The sequence below is a fragment of the Ovis aries genome, chromosome 16 (assembly GCF_016772045.2).
Source record: "Ovis aries strain OAR_USU_Benz2616 breed Rambouillet chromosome 16, ARS-UI_Ramb_v3.0, whole genome shotgun sequence".
In the NCBI taxonomy this organism is placed as follows: domain Eukaryota; kingdom Metazoa; phylum Chordata; class Mammalia; order Artiodactyla; family Bovidae; genus Ovis; species Ovis aries.
Window position 1 is genome coordinate 69,397,197 of NC_056069.1, and position 17,232 is coordinate 69,414,428.

The 17,232-nt window shown below is 58.3% G+C and overlaps 1 protein-coding gene and 1 long non-coding RNA gene across 3 annotated transcripts; one reads left to right on the forward strand and one right to left on the reverse strand.

The window, feature by feature from the left end:
* Window positions 1-268: 268 nt before the first annotated feature.
* On the reverse strand, window positions 269-5,939 carry IRX1 (iroquois homeobox 1). The gene is made up of 4 exons (XM_027980182.2): window positions 5,428-5,939; window positions 1,597-2,617; window positions 1,002-1,074; window positions 269-715 (listed from the first exon to the last, which is right to left on the reverse strand). Exons 1-4 carry the CDS (start codon window positions 5,701-5,703, stop codon window positions 658-660), a joined length of 1,428 nt encoding a protein of 475 aa, XP_027835983.1. The 5' UTR covers window positions 5,704-5,939; the 3' UTR covers window positions 269-657.
* A 798-nt stretch (window positions 5,940-6,737) lies between these two features.
* LOC105602651 (uncharacterized) lies at window positions 6,738-12,391 on the forward strand. 2 transcript variants are annotated; one of them, XR_003591882.3, is made up of 3 exons: window positions 6,738-7,528; window positions 7,894-8,205; window positions 9,772-12,391. It is a non-coding gene; the product is annotated as an uncharacterized LOC105602651 (long non-coding RNA). The 2 variants fall into 2 exon arrangements; XR_009596725.1 differs by having other exon boundaries at window positions 6,738-8,205; window positions 9,924-12,391.
* Window positions 12,392-17,232: the final 4,841 nt, after the last annotated feature.

Below are 17,232 nucleotides of genomic sequence, written 5' to 3' on the forward strand. Positions count from 1 at the left end.
TATGTCCTGAGAAAGGCATGCCCAGATAACTCTAAACTGAACTGCCAAACAGAAACTGCCCTGGTAACATTAACAAATTCAACAACCGCGGAAAGGCTGAGAAGCACCGGCCTCGGGGGCGGAAACTCCCCAGGAGCCCCTTTCCCCAGCCAGGGGGAGTAGAAGCCCCCAGTCAGGGAGAGTAGAAGCCCCCCGCCAGGATTTCGGATTCCAGGGTTGAGGACGCCCGCGGCGACGCCCAGCCACACACAGCAGCAGCAGCAGGGGCCACCATTTCGTTTAGTTTATTAGACAAAAATATATGATTTAGACAAGTTCGCTGACGCGCTATTTACAATCTGAAATCACTCTATATACAGGAAGGGGGTGGGGCGGAAGACACAAGCACGTGGTGGGGGCATTTACCGAACCGATAGTGACCCGGAGCACGGTGACAGCCACCGAGCCGCGGGCACAGGCCGGCCGGGCTGCCTGGATGCGGAGCTCCGGTCGGACGAGCCCCTTGCTGCAGAAAGCGACGGATGGGAGAGTCCTCAACTTCGTGGCCAAATCTGTCCTTTGCACCGGTCTGAAATATTTGTCTTAATTCCTCCCTCATCCTTTCCCTCCCAAAGATCTCCCCCCTCCCCCCCGGGGAAAGTCAGAGACGACCCTGGATCAGGCCGACGGGAGCGCTGCTAGAATCCGCGGCGTCCCTTCCGGCGTGGCCAGCGAGCTGCGGGGGGCGGGAAACAGCGAGACAAGAACAGCGCTGTCAGTGGACGGAAGCTGGAACCCGGCCGGGGGACTCTGCCAGCCGAGAGCCCAGAGAGGGGGCGCGGGGTCGCCGGCCGGCGCGGCTCCCGGCTCGGGAGAAACCCGGGTGGACTCCGCCAGCCAGCCGGGGCGCCGCGGGGCTGGAGGACCAGCGCGCGCGCGCGGTCCACATGGGCTGCGCGACCCCGACCCGCGACCCCCGCCCCTCGCCCACCGCCCGGCTGTGAAGGCCCACGGGCACTCACTTGTCGCGCGCCGGCTGGAAGGGCGACTTCAACTGCTGCGCCGGCGAGTCCGGTCTGGGGAGGAGGTCTCTCTCTGGGAGGGAGGGGGAGATACCGAGCTTAGGACCCAGACGGGGGAGGGCTGCCGCGGAGGGGCGCTGGGCCTCCACCCTCCCCGCCCCTGGAAAGTGCCTCCAGAAACACCCCCGACCCCCCAGGGCAGGCCAGCGAGTGAGCCCGGCTATCTTGGGGAGCCGAGGGCCTTGGTCTCCCCTCCTCTACTTCAGACAGGAATCGTGGCTCAACCCCAGCCCAGCGGCCACCGGATCCCACCCTCCCGGGCAGTCAGTGCCCCCAGCCAACGCCCCTCCTGGCCGGTGATCCCCTCCACGCCATCCTCACCGGGCCGGTGCTCCTCTGTACACCCCCCACCCCCGCCAGTGCTCCCCTCTGCCCCGCCACCACCGGGCCACTGATCCCCTCCACCCCCCACCCCTTAGTCCAGGCTCCCCCGGCCCCAGCCCCCTCCCCGGCTAGTGCTCCCCTCTGCCCCCTGGCTCGCCCTGGTTCTCAGATTTCTGGCCTGGGGCAGGGCGGACGCCCCTGGGTGCCATACCTGGGAGCGAGGGGCTGCTACGGGCCGAGGCCTTGTCGCCATGGAGCACCCCCGCGGCCACAGGGACGGGTGGCTGCGGCGGGGGCGGCGCCGACAGGTGCGGGCCGTGCGGCGCGCCCACGCCCAGGAAGGAGCGCACGTTGAGCAGCGAGCCCTGTGCGAGGAACGCGCCGTTGGTCCAGCTGGAGAACTTGCCGATGTGGCAGGTGTACAGTCCGTGGCTGGGCAGGAAGGCGGGGTGCTGCAGCGGCGCGCCCGCGGGGGGCCCGTGCGCGCCGCCAGGGTGGCCGGAAGGCGGCGGCGGCGAGGCCTTGGGCGCACCGTCGGGGCTGGTGGCCGTCTCGGCCAGCGACCAGATCTTGGGCTTGCTGTTCGGCGCGCCCTGCAGGCCGCCTGCCGCCGCAGCGCCGGGGCTCAGCAGGAGCGTGCTGCCGGGCTCCGGGAGCTCCTTGGCCATGCCCAGGGGCGAGTCCGGGGGCTTGAGTGCGTCGGCGGCCGCCAGCGGCGAGCCCTGGTCCCGCGCGAGGGCCGCGGGCGCGTCGGGCGCGCGCGGCACCTCGGCTTTGTCCTCCTCGTCCTCGTTGCTCTGGTCGCCGTCGTGCTCGTCGATGTCGATGCTCTCCAGGTCGATCTCTTCGTCGTCCTCGGCCTTCTCCGGGTCCCCCTCGGTGTCGCTTCCGAAGAGAGCGCCGTCCTCCTGGTCCTTGCTCCGCGCGCCCCACGTCACCTTGTTCTCCTTCTTGAGGCGCCGGCGCGCGTTGGCGAACCAGGTGGAGACCTGCGTGAGGGTCATCTTGGTGATGATGGCCAGCATGATCTTCTCGCCCTTGGTGGGGTAGGGGTTCTTGCGGTGCTCGTTGAGCCAGGCCTTGAGCGTGCTGGTACTCTCCCGCGTGGCGTTCTTCGGCCGCCCGGGGTCCCCGTACTGGAACTGCCCGTAGGGATAGTAGGCGGGCGCCGTGTGGGCCGCGAAGGTGGCGGGGTGCACCCCGGGGTTGTCCTTGAGCTCATACTGTGAACCCTGCAGCCACAAGGCCCAGCGAGGGAGGAGGGGGAAAGCGGCAGAGAGAGAGAGACAGAGAGAGGTGAGTCCCGAAACTGCGCGAGCCGGGGACAGACAGTCCAGCCTGCTCCGGAGCAGGAAGCCGACCCTAATGCACCACCCGGGTTGGAAGAGGGGGTCGGGTCACAAACGGGCCCCAGAAGCCGCGCTTCCGCCAATCACCGAGACTTTTTTTTTTTTTTTGTCACTCAAGAAAAGTTCCAGAATCCTAGCAATGTGCTCCGAAGACCACAGCGGGAGCCGGGGCCCCCCAGAATTTCCCTAGGCCGCCCTCACTGCCCCCACCCCCACCTCCCACAACCACTCCAGAAGCCCGGATTTCCAAGTTTATCTCACACTCTCTCGAGGGGAAAACCTTTTAACTGGGCTGATAAAACAGTTTCTCCAAACTCGGAGGACCGAGAGCCCAGGCCCCCCTCTCTTCGACCCTGAGGGGGTCAAACAAAATAAACCGTCCCGGGTTTTCCGAGAATCCAAATCCGCCAGCAATTTAAAATGAAAGCACACTCCCTTTAGCTCCCAAGTTAAATCTGCATAGAATGGCTCACCCGCACTTAAAGGTCTTTAGAGGGTGACAGGCAATTTAAAATTTTAATCCCGGCCGTGATCGACAACAATAACAAAAACACCGTTTGTTTTTTTTAAATACAAAAAGAGGGCTTATCCGGTAAAACATTAACGCGAGGCCCCGAGCGCCGGCTGCGCGAAGCAGAACCGCTTCCGCGGCCCCCTCTCAAGTTTGACTTTGATCAGGAGCTAGCAAGCACAAACTGTTTGCAGGCATTTAGAGGCGGTGATTTATTTGCAATCAATATTCTTTTTATCATCGGTAGTAAAACACAGCAAGTCAAATTATCCCATCAGGTTTTTTGGTAAATAACATTTTATCTTTCTAACAACCTCATTAGGCCTCATTATTACCATAAATTGCCCAGACAGACAGTCACTCACAATTTTACCTTTTGACTTCCAAATCCCCAACAGCAAGGACTTGGAAAACCTAGGCCTAGAATTTCAGTTTGAATTTAGGCTTTCTTTCCAAGAAGGGACAGGAGTCCGGGAGAAAACACACGCACATACTCACACATACCTTTGCGGGGTTGGGGGGGGGGGGCGGATTTCTATATAATTTGCCATTAAAAAAAATAATAAGCATCTCTGTTTCCAACCACAATACAATGGGAGCGGGTCCTCACCGCAGGGCCCCCACCCTCCTGCACAAACACAGGCAGGTTTCCCAAATGGCACATAACTATATTCAAATTTTCTGTTAAAAAAAAATACATATATATATATATATTCTCCATGTAAAAACTGTCGAGTTGGGTTAGCAGAGGGGGACCTCCGACTCTGAGAAAGTTGCAAAAAGCAGATTTCTTGGACTATTTAGTTCAGTGGTTGAAGCCACACACACAACGTTTCTCTGGCCAGATTTCGTTTTCTGCCTAATCTTTGCAAAACGTCCTTTGCACGTTTCTAATTATTTTGGTTGTAACTGTAAGGAAGACATTTCGGCCGCCTCTCTGCTGGGAATTCTCTTTGAAAGGATACCTTGTAAATCTCTCATCGCTTCGCCGGCATCCCTGCCGCCAGAACAAAATGGGAGCTGATCTTTTTCCACAGCAACCGAGCTAAACGGCAGCTGGGGTCGCTTTCAGAGAAATAGGCTTTCTTTTCAAAACTACAAGAAAAGTTCCAGCAAAACACGCCGGCCGTCTTGCTCCTGTACAGTTGCCGGGTGTTTATTTTCTGTCTCTTCTTCGTGGAGTGGGGAGACCTGCGCGGGGGGAGGGGTTGCCTGCAAATGGCATGACCCCGCGGGCAGCAGAGCAGGAGGGGGCTGCCTCCTCGTCCCCTGCGCCCTGGCGTGCAGTCCCCAGCAGTCCGAAGTTTTAAACTAGACTTCGCAGGCAGACCTTAGAGAAACGAATCCCTTAGACCAACGGCCCTGCGGAGCGTTCACTCTGCAGCACACTCCCCACCCCACCGCCGTGTCTGACACCCACTGGGACAGGAGGCTGAGAGGACAGCATTTACTTTAAGCCCAGGGACACGGTTCTTTTTAATCCTCCATTACATAATGCAAGGGGAAAAGTGCTTTTCTTTTCGGTGCAAATGAAACGAGAACTTTGACAACTTACGGAAGTCAAAGCAAACACCGTTTCAGACGCCAACAATTATTTCGCCTTTTTTGTTTTTAAATTTCGAATTTGCACTCAGGCCTTGGAGACCCCCTCGGCCCGTCCGATCTCCATTGTCAGCCTTATCCTGACTGCCTCTATTTCTTTAAAAGGTTCCCTCGGGTGCACGGGATACAACCGCTCGAGTTCTGACCGAGAGGGAGAAAATCGAGTCACCGGGCCCGGCCCCAAAGCTGAAAGGGTCGCTCAGCGGGGCCTGCGGCCCGGGAAGGGGCGGCCGGGTAAACGGGGCCCGCCTGCCCCGCCGCCGCCACCGAATCGGGGGCGTCGGGCACGAGTTTGTCCCGACCTTCAGCGCGGTCCGCTGGCCCCGGGCCTGCTCCGTGGGCCTCCCGACTCCCACCGGGACCCCCCCCCCACCCCGCGCGGCCCAGGCCTCCCATCTCCCCGCTTCCCCAGGCCCACCGGCCGGGCCGTTACCGGGCCTGCCTCTCTGCGCTCCCCGCCGCCGCCGCCCAGCCGGACAGGGCCGCTCGCTCTCCCCGCCCGGGCCCCCGCCCCCTCGGCCCGGGCGCCCGGATCGCGCCGCCGGAGGGCAGCGCGTGAGAGTGGACCGGGAGCACTCACCATCTGCGAGAAGAGGCTGAGATCGGCGGCGTAGGGCAGGAAGGCGCTGTAGTTGGGCGCGCCCGCGTAGGGGCCGGCCGCCGCGTACATGCCCAGCACCGAGGTGACCGCGGCCGCCCCCGCTCCCGCGCCCAACTCCGCCGCCCCCGGCCGGCCCGACGAGGCGGCGGCCGCGGCGGCGGCGGCCGCAGCCAGCACCCCCGGGCGCTCGCCGCCGTAGGCGCCGGGCCCCGCGGCGCTCAGGTACTGCGGGTAGCCCAGCTGCGGAAAGGACATGTCCGCGGAGTCGGCGGCGGCAGCGGCGGGCAAGTATCAGAGGCGGGGGAGGGCAGGCGCAGGCTGCGGAAGGCCGGGGTCGGGGTTGGGGCAGCGGGCCGCCGGCCGGGCGCGCTCGGGCCGGCCCGGAGGCGGGGGCCGGTGGCCGCTCCTCGGCCCGATGCTCGCTGGGGCCCGGCTCCCGGCTGCGCCCGGCTCCGCGATCGCGCGCCGACTGCGGCGGCCGCCCTCCGCTCGGCGGCGCGGCTTTCAGACACAATTTGAAGTTGATGCTTTGATTGGCATCCCCTTGAGCGCTGGCCCCGCCCCCGGCTCCCCGCCCGCCCCCTCCCCGCCGCCCGCCCTCTCCCCGCCGCCCGCCCTCGCCCCGCTCCCGCCCCTCCCGCCGAGCACGTGGTGCCCCGCGCCGGCCGGGCCACCTCCGCCCGCCGAGCGCCCGGGCGGCCGGGGCGAGCCCGCAGGCCGCGTCCCGGCCGGCGCGCCCGGCCGTCTGACAACCTGTCGACGCGGGTTTACAGCTGGCGGACACCGGGGTCTGCAGTTTCGCAGCCCTGGCGCGTCTTGCTTGCTCACAAAATACCACCTCGGTGCCTGCTTTCCCACCGTTGGGCCGGCAGGGAAGGGGCGGGCGGAGGCGCGGTGCCAGCCGGCAGGGAGCTCCCTCTCCTCCGAGCTCTGGGCTCCTCCTCGGGCGTCACACCCCCCGACCTCTTTTGGCACAAGTGCCCCTAAACCGGCGGGGCGTGGCACCCCGAGGCGGGTAGGGTGTTCCCCTGCGCAGCAACCCCCCCCCCCCAGGGATTAACGGGGCATCCCTCCGGCAGGGGCTGGCTCTCTGCATTCTGAGATGCGGGCAGCCGCCGAGCACCGCGAGCTTTTCCAGAGGTGTGAACTTTGAGAAAGGCCACCGGCTGGGAAGCTAGGAGGAAGCTAAAGGCCTGTTCTTTGGGCTCTGGGAGCGGGGGGAGCGGGGGGGAGCGGGGGGGAGCGGGGGGGAGCGGGGGGAGCGGGGGAGGGGGGAGGGAACCTTTTCTTTGAGGAGAAAGCATCGCCGCGGCGGGAGAGACACAGGCCGCCCCCGCCCTGGCGACAGGAGGGGCCAGCATGGCCTGGACACCCCTCGTTTGTGCACTAGGCGAGCAGATGCTGGAAGTCAGCTTGTGCGCAGCGCGCCGGCCTGAGGCGGCGCCGCGACGAGCCAGGAGACTGGGCATCAGGCTCCTGCCGCCTTCGCCCCTTCTCTCCTCCGCCTGACCGCCAGCCCGAAGAGCCGAAAGCGACACGGCAGGGCATCGCGTGCGCTTGGGAGGGCGGACCCGGGGTGCCTGGGGTCTGGTGGGGCTGGGGCCCAGACGCCCAGAATGCTTGGTCCTCCTGGCCTCCCTGCCTTCGCCTTGGACCGCGCTGGGGCAGGCCGCTCCTGCGCGGCCCTCGGGGTTTGGCCCTGGAAGCTGGAGGGGGGGGGGCGCGCCCCCCGGTACCTGCCTGGGCTCCCTCTCCAAAGCTGCGGCCAGAGCCCGGCGAGTACTCTCTGCAGCTGCATTCCGTCGCGCGAAGCCATGACGGGGTGGCATCCAGGCGCCTGGTGTCCAGCTCGCTTTAGGCCCGTTAGAGACCTCAGAACTGAGGTCAGATCCTCAGCATGCTCTGCGTCTGTACCCTGGACGCCCAGGCACCCATCTCCAGCCTCTACCTTCCTCTTCCAGTTGCTAGGGACCTTCCAGGCCCAGGGACTTCGGAAGCATCCGAAGAGATTCGGGTTCCCCAGCTGGAGGCCTGAGGACAGAGCCAGCCCCTGTAACTAGCCACAATAACGCCCGTGATGGTGATTACTAATTACCAGCTGTGTAACCAGGCTTCATTTTCTGTGTTCAGAGTCAGACTTCCTTCCGGGTCATGCTCCCCACCCCCTTATTTCCAGCCCCGACCTCACCCCACTAACCAGCCCCTCTTACCCACAGCAACAGCTAGCACTCCTTTCCTGCGGTGACAGCTTCTGGGGGTGGGAGGGCAGCGGGCAGGTGGGCGCTCCTGCTCTGGGAAGCCCGTGACCAAAGCTTCCTCCTAGCCCCCCAGCCTCCCAGCCCCCCAGCCCGCACTCCCCAACCCCCTCTCACTTGCCAACACCCAAAACAAACCAATGGGCCTCAGCCACTGTCTTGCTTAGCAAACTCCAGTGTCACATTTCAGGGTGACAGGGAAACGGGTAAGATAAGGCCTCTTGTGAGACCTGAAGAGCCAGATGGAATGTATGCCCAGAGAAACTCCCGGTGTCAAGATTGAGCCACAGGATGAATCACCTTCTTCCCAGCCCTACCTGCAGTGGTGTGAGCCCATCACACCATAGCCATCCCAGCCTGGGGAAGATGGAGGAAGATGGGACAGCCTTGTCCTGACCCCCAAGGGGCCCAGCAGTGCCACCCTCCACGCTCTGGCTGTGTCGGCATCACCTCCTCTCTGGTCCTGGAGTGAGTGATTCAGGCTCCTGATCGCACCTGGGAGGTGAGTGGGAAGGGCCCACCAGAAATGGTTCCTGGGGATAAGGCGGTTCTGGGGGAAATGGTACTAAGAAGGCCTGTGGACTGACCCCCAGGGGGCCCTGGCAAGGTGCCTGAGGGTCCCTGTAGGCCTCCCTGAGGGCCAGGCACAGGATCCTAATGGAGTCGGGCAAGTCTGGCAACCACCCCTTCCCTTCTTTCTCCTTGGTATAGGGGCACAGGGGGCCCCAAAGCTTGCACATCGAAAACTTGGAAGCAAGGTACACAAAAATAAATTTTAAAAAAATCAAGAAATGGAGGGGAGCAGGGAAAGATCTAGAGCTTCCTGGCTCAGTGTCTTGCCACTGGCCCTCTACTTATTTTAATGTCAAGTGGTGAAGTAGAGCCCAGGAAGGCCCAGGGTGCCTGAGCCAGCAGAGTGGCCCTCGGCCCAAAACCTCCTTGGGGCTGACTTGACTAAGCGCTGATGGACCCAGAACTTTCCCCAAGAGGCCAGCCCAGCTCAGCAGCTCAGCTCTCCCGACATCCAGGCCATCCACAGGACAACCCTGGCCCTGCACCAGAGGCTGGGGTTGGGGGATATGGGTGGTGGGGCTTCAGCAGTCCCGCCCTGGGAAACCACAGCTCCCAGCCCGGCTGCTCTGGGCCCGAGCAGGGAGAGCCCCGCTTTGCAGAACCTCAGCCACCGTCACCGCCTCCCCTGGGGTAGCTCAGGGAGGCTGGATGCCTGGTCCGGCAGGACCCGCAGGGATGGGGACTTCCCCCACCCGGTCGCCGCCCGGTCTGCCCTGAGCCAGAGACAGGGCCCGGGAGCCGTGCAAAGCCGGACCTAGGGGTCGCTGCGAGGTCGAATTGGAGCGCTGGCAGGCTGGGTCCCGGAGCCCTGCGCTCAGTAAGGACCCCCACCCTCTTAGGGACCCGAGGCAACTGGCTTCCATCACCCCGCAGAGCTCCCTTTGGCTGGAAAGCCGGGACTCTTGGCTCCCCTCCCGGCTAGGACGTGAGCCTCGGGAGGCACCCACGTGTGTGCAGGGCCCGCGTATGCAGTCACGGCTCCGGAGGGAGGTGACTCTGGTGGGCGAGGTGAAAGGTTCCCAGGCTGCTCACCGGGAGGGGGCAGGCCTGGGGTGATGGGTGAACAATGCGCGTTTGAACCAGCTAAGCGGAAAGTTCATTTGCTCCCTTTCATTACTGGGGGAGAGGGGAGGCAAGCGCTATCACCCACCTGAAGCACATCCTGCGCTTTTTCTTTCCCCAGACCCCCATAAAAGTTCCTCCAGTTCCCTTCCCTGCCCCTGCCCACCGCACCCTCTGTTTACATAAGAATGAGACTGTCTACCAAATAGCATCCTCATTTACAATTTTATTCCCTCGGAAATAAACCTCCAGCCTCGCGGACCCAGGTCTCTGAGGAAGAGGAGGAAGCTCCCGGGGACCCAGTCCAATCCCCGAGCCCTCACGGACCTGCCTTTGTCGCCAAGGCCGGGGCCACTTAGACCTACTCGGGCAGAGCAGGCCGCGCCTCGGCCTCGTCTCCTGCCTCTCCAAAGGGCCCGTATTTGATTTGCAGATACCGGGGCTGCCTCTGGAGGCCGCAGCTCGGATTGGAGGCCGGCCCGGCGGCCTGACCCTGGCGGCACCCTGCCCCGGAGGCCAGTCCCCGCCCCAAACCTTGCACCCTGATGGATGAAACCCTGGTCAACACTTAGGACCTTTCTCCAGCAGATCCAGCCGGAAAGCCACCTCCGCTTAGCGACAGCCAGGCGAGTGTCAAACAGTCCCCGGGCAGCCGAGACTCTCAGGAGCGTCAGACTCTCACCCTGGAGCCCAAGGGCTCCAGCCCGGAGCCAGCCGGGTTGGTCGGGCTACGGCGATTCCGCAGGACGTCCCCTCGGCCTCGATCCCTTCGGGCTGGGCCTGCGCGCTCCGGCGACTCTAAGCCCAGACCCACGCGGAGCCCGACCGAAGGTTAGCCCTGGTGCCTCCCAGCCTAGAGTAGCACCCAGCAAACGTCCTGAGCGCGCGGGACTGCCAAGACCTCGCGGCGAGACTTGCGCGCCTGCCTCGGCAGGACAAGCCCAGTGGGGCCGGCGGAGTAGATTCCAGAAAAACCCGGGGAGAAAAACCGCCTTGCAGCCAGGGCGGTGGACGGCCAGATGCTCGGGGCCAAGCCCCATAAGAACGCAGAGCGCGGGTCTGGATGGAGGGGGCCGGGCGCCCCGAGCGCCTCGAGCCTCCTGAGCCGGCCTCCGTTTCCCCCGGTGGAGACACGGACCACAGGGGCTCGGCCTGGAGTGTCGGAGGAAGCGAATTACATGCGTGTGCGCACATGTCAATATTTTATAAACCTCCCCTTAATTAACCAGATCATTCCCATTATGCCTCCAACCCCATCCACCGCAACGGCGTGAGGGTTTGCAGGCTTTGTAATTTGATGCCACCAGATGGTTGCTGGGGGCAGAGGTGTGATCGCCCGCGCCAGCTGCACTTGTATTTATTTGCTTTTCTCCCGTGTTCCTGTAGGGCGCCATTATGCAGTTTTTAATTAGTTTGTGTTTGTAGCTCACCCGTCCCAAATCAATGCCATCCCGGAGCACGGCGATGTAAATGCTCGAAGTACAGGTGTAGCTGCCTGCTCGGGAACACGGGGAAGCGCGTGTCTGACAAATGAAAGCCGGGCGGACTGTCAGCTCTCGGCAGCCAAGAGGCACAGATCAAAGCCATCGGGGGCTCCTGCGCCCTCGGAGCGCCTCCGCGGCGAGGCTCCTAACGCCGTTAGAGGGAGAGGCGGGTGCAGCTCTGAGTGCGGGACAAAGTGACTCTTCACTTGGCTGCAGTCCTGGGCTCCCTGGGCCAGCGCCGGCCTCCCGCGCGCCGTGGGGCCTGGCGGGCGCAGGGCACCCTGAGTCAGGCTCGCGCCCCGGATGCCCGGGTGGCTGTGGGCGCGCGTGCACGGACCCAGCGCTGGAGAAAGGTCATTGCCGCTTCCCGCGGGGTTCCGAAACCCTTTCATAGAACCCACGGCCAACAGCCAGGACTTTGGGAATCTCCAGACCGGAGAACCCCCACCCCCACTCCCAGGTCCTGCTCGTTTCTCTTCTTGAAATGACCTCTGTGCAATGAGTGTGAATTAGTCTACCCAGCCACCAGGGAATTCTTTTAAAGATTTTTTTTTTTTTTTTGGATCAGGAATAAGAGATTGTTCATCTTTAACTAGACCACATAGAAATTATGATTCAACAGCAGTGTGTATTTAATTAGAGTAATCTCACTTGAATTTAATTACCTAATGAATTATTTGTTTAGAAGGTAGAACGTCTGGTTTGCCAAGTGTGGTGCAGACCTCTGATAAGAACTTGTGTTATAAGGACATTACAGTATAAAGCAACCATGTAGTAAGGTTTGTGTTTTAACTCCTTCAGTGTGTGATGGTTACTGTAGCACTCTACGCGAACCCTGAGATCATCTCGGAAGGCTGAGGGGAGGGCAGAAGCTCCTGTTAGCCAAACAGAGGCTTAGTTCTGTTATGCAGGCAGGGCCTCTTTGAAATTAATATCCTCCAACCCCTTTCCTCATACACATCTATTTTTAAATGTATTTTATTTTTCAATAGCTTTTTGTGTGTGTGCCAGATGACAGCTGCCTATTATGACTCATTTTATGATTCATATTTGCAATGAAGTAGTACATCTCCTTCAGGAAAACTCCAGCCCAGCTTCTCTGGGTGCCTGAACCTCCATACTAGTGACAGGAAGGCTTTCTGAGGTCATCGAACGTTAGGTGGACTGTGATCTTAACCCCTAATTCCTAAATAATGGGAGGATTTCATCCCCTCTCGTTTCGCAAGAGCAAATGACTCGAAACTGTGCCACCGTTTCCAGCGGGCTCTGAAGGGGACGTGTCTCCAGCTGAACATATATGAAATCCACCTGGTTGATCTGCTGGTATTTTCATTCATGGGTCGTTAACCAAATATTTAATTGTAGATTTGGGCACTATTATCACATAATTAAGTATTAATAATACAGTGTTCAACTAAGTAAGAATAGGCTTATGAGAAAAAGTAAAAAACTTTGATAAGAACTATTAACTTCTTTAGAGCCTCATGTTTATCACAGCTGTGCATTTTAAAACTGATGCTTTAGCAACTGATAGTGGTTATTAATAAATTATAAACTTAATCATGTTAAGTTATGGTTACAGTAGCATCTTTCTTCCTAAGAAATAGATCTACATGAATACATATTTTAAACTTAGTTATAAATTTATTTCACATATTCTTCCAAATAACAACTGACAATAACAACCAGAAACGACGTGAGATAATAGCTTAGGGATGATGATACATTCCTCAGATCTGAGCAAATCCCAAGACGGTTTGCTAGTAAAACCCTCAAAGAAAATGGTTTGTGAGCAATGGAAGAAGGAAAATACTAAATGGCATGTTTATGTTGGGCTCTTTCCAAAATGTTTGAAATTTAGACCAAAGAGTATTCCATCTCCCATGAGTCCCTCTCAGCCCTCAATCACTTATGTTATTAAAGATAAAACCTACCTACTAGAAATACCTTAGTAAAATACCAGTTGATAAATATGGGTCCATACAACAGTCTGAGTAGAAATTTTCATTTTCCATGCATAATGTGTGGACCAGAAGTCACTGGCTGATAGGTTAAAAATCTATTCATTTAAGAGGCATTCAACAAAAGTACCCCACAGAGGACTCTTTGGGAGTTCAGGAGACCATTTCTGGAAAATTCTGAAGATAGGCAAAGACCACCAGCATCTTCTAGGACCATTCTCACAGAAGAGCAAAACCGGGGGTATGAATGCTTGAAGGATTTCCCAGGCCAGAGTACTGGACTGGGTTGCCATTTCCTCCTCCAGGATGACCTTCCCAGCCCGGGGATGGAACCCACATCTCCCAGTCTCCTTCATTGTGGCGGATTCTTTACCATTGATCCACCAGAGAAGCCAAAATGGTCTGAGGGGGGAGCCTTAAAAAGCCCCAGACCAGGGGGACCTTTGCCTGCTCTTGCACGGACATCCCTTGCACTGTAAGAGTGCCCAGGGATTCTCCGGAGTTCAGGGTGTCTGTCTACTTGTCTGCCACCGCCCTCTCCTCTTCACCCCTGGCAAGAAAAACTGCACAGAGAGGCCCCAGGCTGCCCGAGGTGCTGAGTGAGTGTGGATGCCAAGTGGGAATGAGGTGCTGAGAGAAGGAAGAAGCTCAGGAGGGGAGGTTTTCTTCTCCCAGACACTCCTGCAGAGGATCCTTTGGCCCAGGGAGCGCAGCACCCCCGTGACCGAAGAGGAGGCCACTGTGGCCAGAGCCCCAGGTCAGAAAGGTCCCCTTCTATGATTCCTGCGTGCCTGCCCTCCCCGAGCCCCTGCTGTTAGAGCACCTCTTAATGCTCTCCAGCTGAGGAAGGCTCCCAGGTCCCGGACAGACCATCCACGCCGCCGGCTGCAGGCACCCTTTGCCCTTCTAAGCAAAAGCACGTGGCCTGTGGTCCACCCTCTTGGCAATAAACTGAGTGACTGGCAGGCTAATCCTAGCCCCTGATTCAACCTGGGATGGCTGTCAATGGTCAGCGGTGGGTCAGCTCAACCTCTTGCATGGGGAATATTGTTGTGTTTTCCTAAGGGACTGTCTGTGCATGGACACAAAGCTTGCCGGAAAGACCCACTCTCAGATGGAGAGCTGCAGGGAAGGGCTGGTCCTCCCCAACCTCTCTTTGAAGAAAGGGAGGATTAACACCCTCTTGGCCAGTGACCACTGCCTCTCAGATGCAGCTGATGGCAGAAGCTAGTTTGGAAGAGACCTTCTGAATCCTGCCACCTATCTTGAGCTGCCCCGGCCACCGCAACAAGAACCTGCAGCCTGTGGTTTCAACAAGGGAAGTGTATCTTCTCACAGTTCTAGGGGCCGGAAGTCCAAGGTCAAGGTGTCTGCAGGTTTGATCTCTCTCCCCCTCGCTTGCAGATGGCTTCCTTTCTGGTCCTGCTGGTCCTCTGAAAAGTTCCTCTTTTTTAGGGTTACTGGTCAGATTGGATGACAACCCACCCTAAAGAGCTCATTTTAAAAGATGAGTGAATGAGAGTCGCTCATTTTTGTGACCCCATGGACTGTAGCCCGCCAGGCTCCTCTGTCCATGGGATTCTCCAGGCAAAAATACTGGAGTGGGTTGCCATTTCCTTCTCCGTCATTTTAAAAGAATCACATCTTAATTTAAAGGCCCATCTGCAAATACTGTCACCTTCCAAGGTGTTACGGGGTTAGGCCTTGTGAGGGAACGCAATTCAACTCAGAACACCACCCACAGCCACCCAGCCCCCTCCCACTCCAAACAGCATCAGCGTCCATTAGCTGAAGCCCTGCTCACTTCTGACACAACAATACATCCTTTACTTTGGAGGCAGAAAAATCCTGGAAGAAGCTCCAGAGTTGCTACCTCCTCAGTTTTGTAGAGAACAAGAACATCTTCATTAAAACCAAAACAAAAATGTGTAATGTTCAGCAGGGTATTATATTCCCTGTATGAACCCTTCTCAGTGTTGGTTATTATCAGATGTTAAAGTTGGCCACTCTGTCCATCTCAACTATAAGAAGACTTTCATGTAACAGTGTTAAACTTTCTAGACAAGAAGTTTTGAAGCAAGCACGTTTGAGAAAGTGAATTTTATTCTAAGCCTGTAGTGATATCTGCCTTGTCTCCATCCGTCCGAGGCTGTCCAGTGGCTCTAGGAGGCTCCGCGCCATAGATGCAGCCCCCCTGCCTCCCGGTCAATTATCTCAGAAAAATTTCAAAGGTATCGCTTAAGCCCTGTTTCCCAGATTTCACTAAAGAGGCAAAGAATGCGCAGTAGTTAAGCCTCTGGCTCGAATCTGCTGGGGCCCCAACGTTGAGGGTTAGGGCGTAGACATTAGCCTGTGGTCGGGAAGGAATTGCCAAAAAAATGGAAAATTTGAGCCCCATTCCATCTTTTATCAGCAGCTGCACCTCTCTGCCAGCAGATGTATCATCAGCAAGGCGGCTGGGTGTTGGGAGAGCTCTGGCGATCATTTCACAGGCTGCGGACCGTGTGACATTATCTCTAGAGTTGAGCTAAGTGGTGTGTCTAAGGTCACTTAGCCAGGGTATAATAAATCCAGGATTATAACCTCAGCAAGCAGGTCGACAGTGTGACAGGACAGACGGACTCTCTGATTTCCGGATGCGACCTCCTTCCCACCGTCTCCTCCCAAACCCTGAGGGAGCCCCTGCACCTGGGTCCACCGATCCTGTCTCAAGACCACCAGCAGGCAACTTGGGGTGTCCTGGCTCCTTCCTCCCTCCATCGTCCTCCGTTTCTACCCTTTTTCTTCATTTATTCTCCTAACAGGCACTCGTGGAGGAGCCACGTTAAGAAACAGACAGCGTCATGTGCTGCGAGGGATGCTGAGATAAAGGAGACAGCTGTCCTGATCACCTAAGTGTCTAAGGGGAGGTTGACAGTTTGGTGAAACACCTCCTTCCTCTGCAAGGCGGGAAGCAGTGCCAAGAGGGATCTCCCAGTTCTTTACCATCAGGACCTCAGCTCCGAATCCCCCTTTACATTTGGCTCTGTGATGCTGAGCTCTGCAAGCCCCGTGTCTGCATTGCTAGTATCTTACCCTTAGACTCTGCCAACAGGGGGTGCTTGGCAGTGTGGTGGTGGTGTGTGTGTTGGGGGGGAGGGGTGGATCCTGTAGGATGGAAGGAGCCTGTCCCAGATCACTTCCTGTGACTCTCATCAGCCTCCCGAGCACTTTTCACCCCGATGGCAGTGGTTCCTCCCTGTAACATCAGCTGAGTCCAGCGACCGGGTTTCTAGCGTCACAGAGCCAGGCGGTCGTGTCTCCTTGAGAGCCAGAGCCGGTGACCAGCGTCTCCGATCCAGAGGTCCTGGGTCCCGCTGGTGGGGCTCTTTGAACTCTTCTATCCCTACCTTCTTTCTTCTGTTTCCTATTTCCTACATCTGCCTCTGAGGAGCCCTCCTGTTTTCTTTTCACCTTTTCCATTAACTACTGGGAAAAGTCTCTGTACTGTGTTTGCTAGGGCGGCTGTAACAAATGGTCCAGACTGGGAGGCTTACAGGACAGTAACGGGTTCTCTCCCAGTCTGGAGACTGAAGGCCCAGGTGGAGCTGTGGTGGGCCTGACTCCCGCTGAGCTGGTAATGGAGAACCGCCCCAGGCCCCTCTCCTACCCTCGGGGGGTCCCGGGTCATCTCTGGGGTCCATTGGCTTAGAAGCATCACCCTTCTTTCCGCCTTCACCTTCACATGGTTTCCACTCCATGTGCATTTCTGGGTCCGAATCGCTGCTTCTCACAAGGACACCAGTCCTACTGGATTAGGGTTCATACACACTCAAGTGTGACCTCGTTTCAACTCACTACAGCTGCGAGGACTCTGTTTCCCAGTCGGGTCTCATTCCACGGGGATGAGGGTCAGGAACTCAGCACGGGAATCTGGATGTTGAATGGGGGGAGAATAGCTCAGCTGCCTACTGCTGCTCTCGAGTCGCTACGTGGCGTCTGCCTCTTTTGCGATCCTATGGACCACAACCCACTGGGCTCCTCAGTCCATGAGATTGTCCAGGCAAGAATGCTGGAAGGTGGTAACATTGCCTTCTCCATGGGATCTTCCCCATCCAGGGATGGAACCCAAATTTTCTCCATTGTAGGAGGAGGATTCTTTATGGCTGAGCCACCAGGGAAGCCCCAGTTCAACTCACACCAATATCTAACTGAGAACTTGTCGTGTTAACTTTCCTCTATCCAAACGACTAGGTAATTTCTGCTCCCACAGTAGGCCTGGGCTCATGCCAGGGACCCAGCAATCAAAGGAAGAGGTTATTGACTCTGGCAGTGAGGAAAGGATGCAGCGACCTACCACTGGAACCAGGTCTGAAAGGTGACCTGGTTTGAGATGGGTAAAGCATGTGAGCAGAGGGTGTTCCCAAGGGCACACAGCAGGTCTCAGAGGCTGTGAGCACACCAGCCGGC

Coding starts and splice junctions, on each gene's coding strand:
- IRX1 (XM_027980182.2), bottom strand. CDS start 5,703: ATGTCCTTTCCGCAGCTGGGCTACCCGCAGTACCTGAGCGCCGCGGGG. Junction 2,618..5,427: donor TCAGCCTCTTCTCGCAGATG/GTGAGTGCTCCC, acceptor TTGTGGCTGCAG/GGTTCACAGTATGAGCTCAA. Junction 1,075..1,596: donor TAGCAGCCCCTCGCTCCCAG/GTATGGCACCCA, acceptor CCTCCCTCCCAG/AGAGAGACCTCCTCCCCAGA.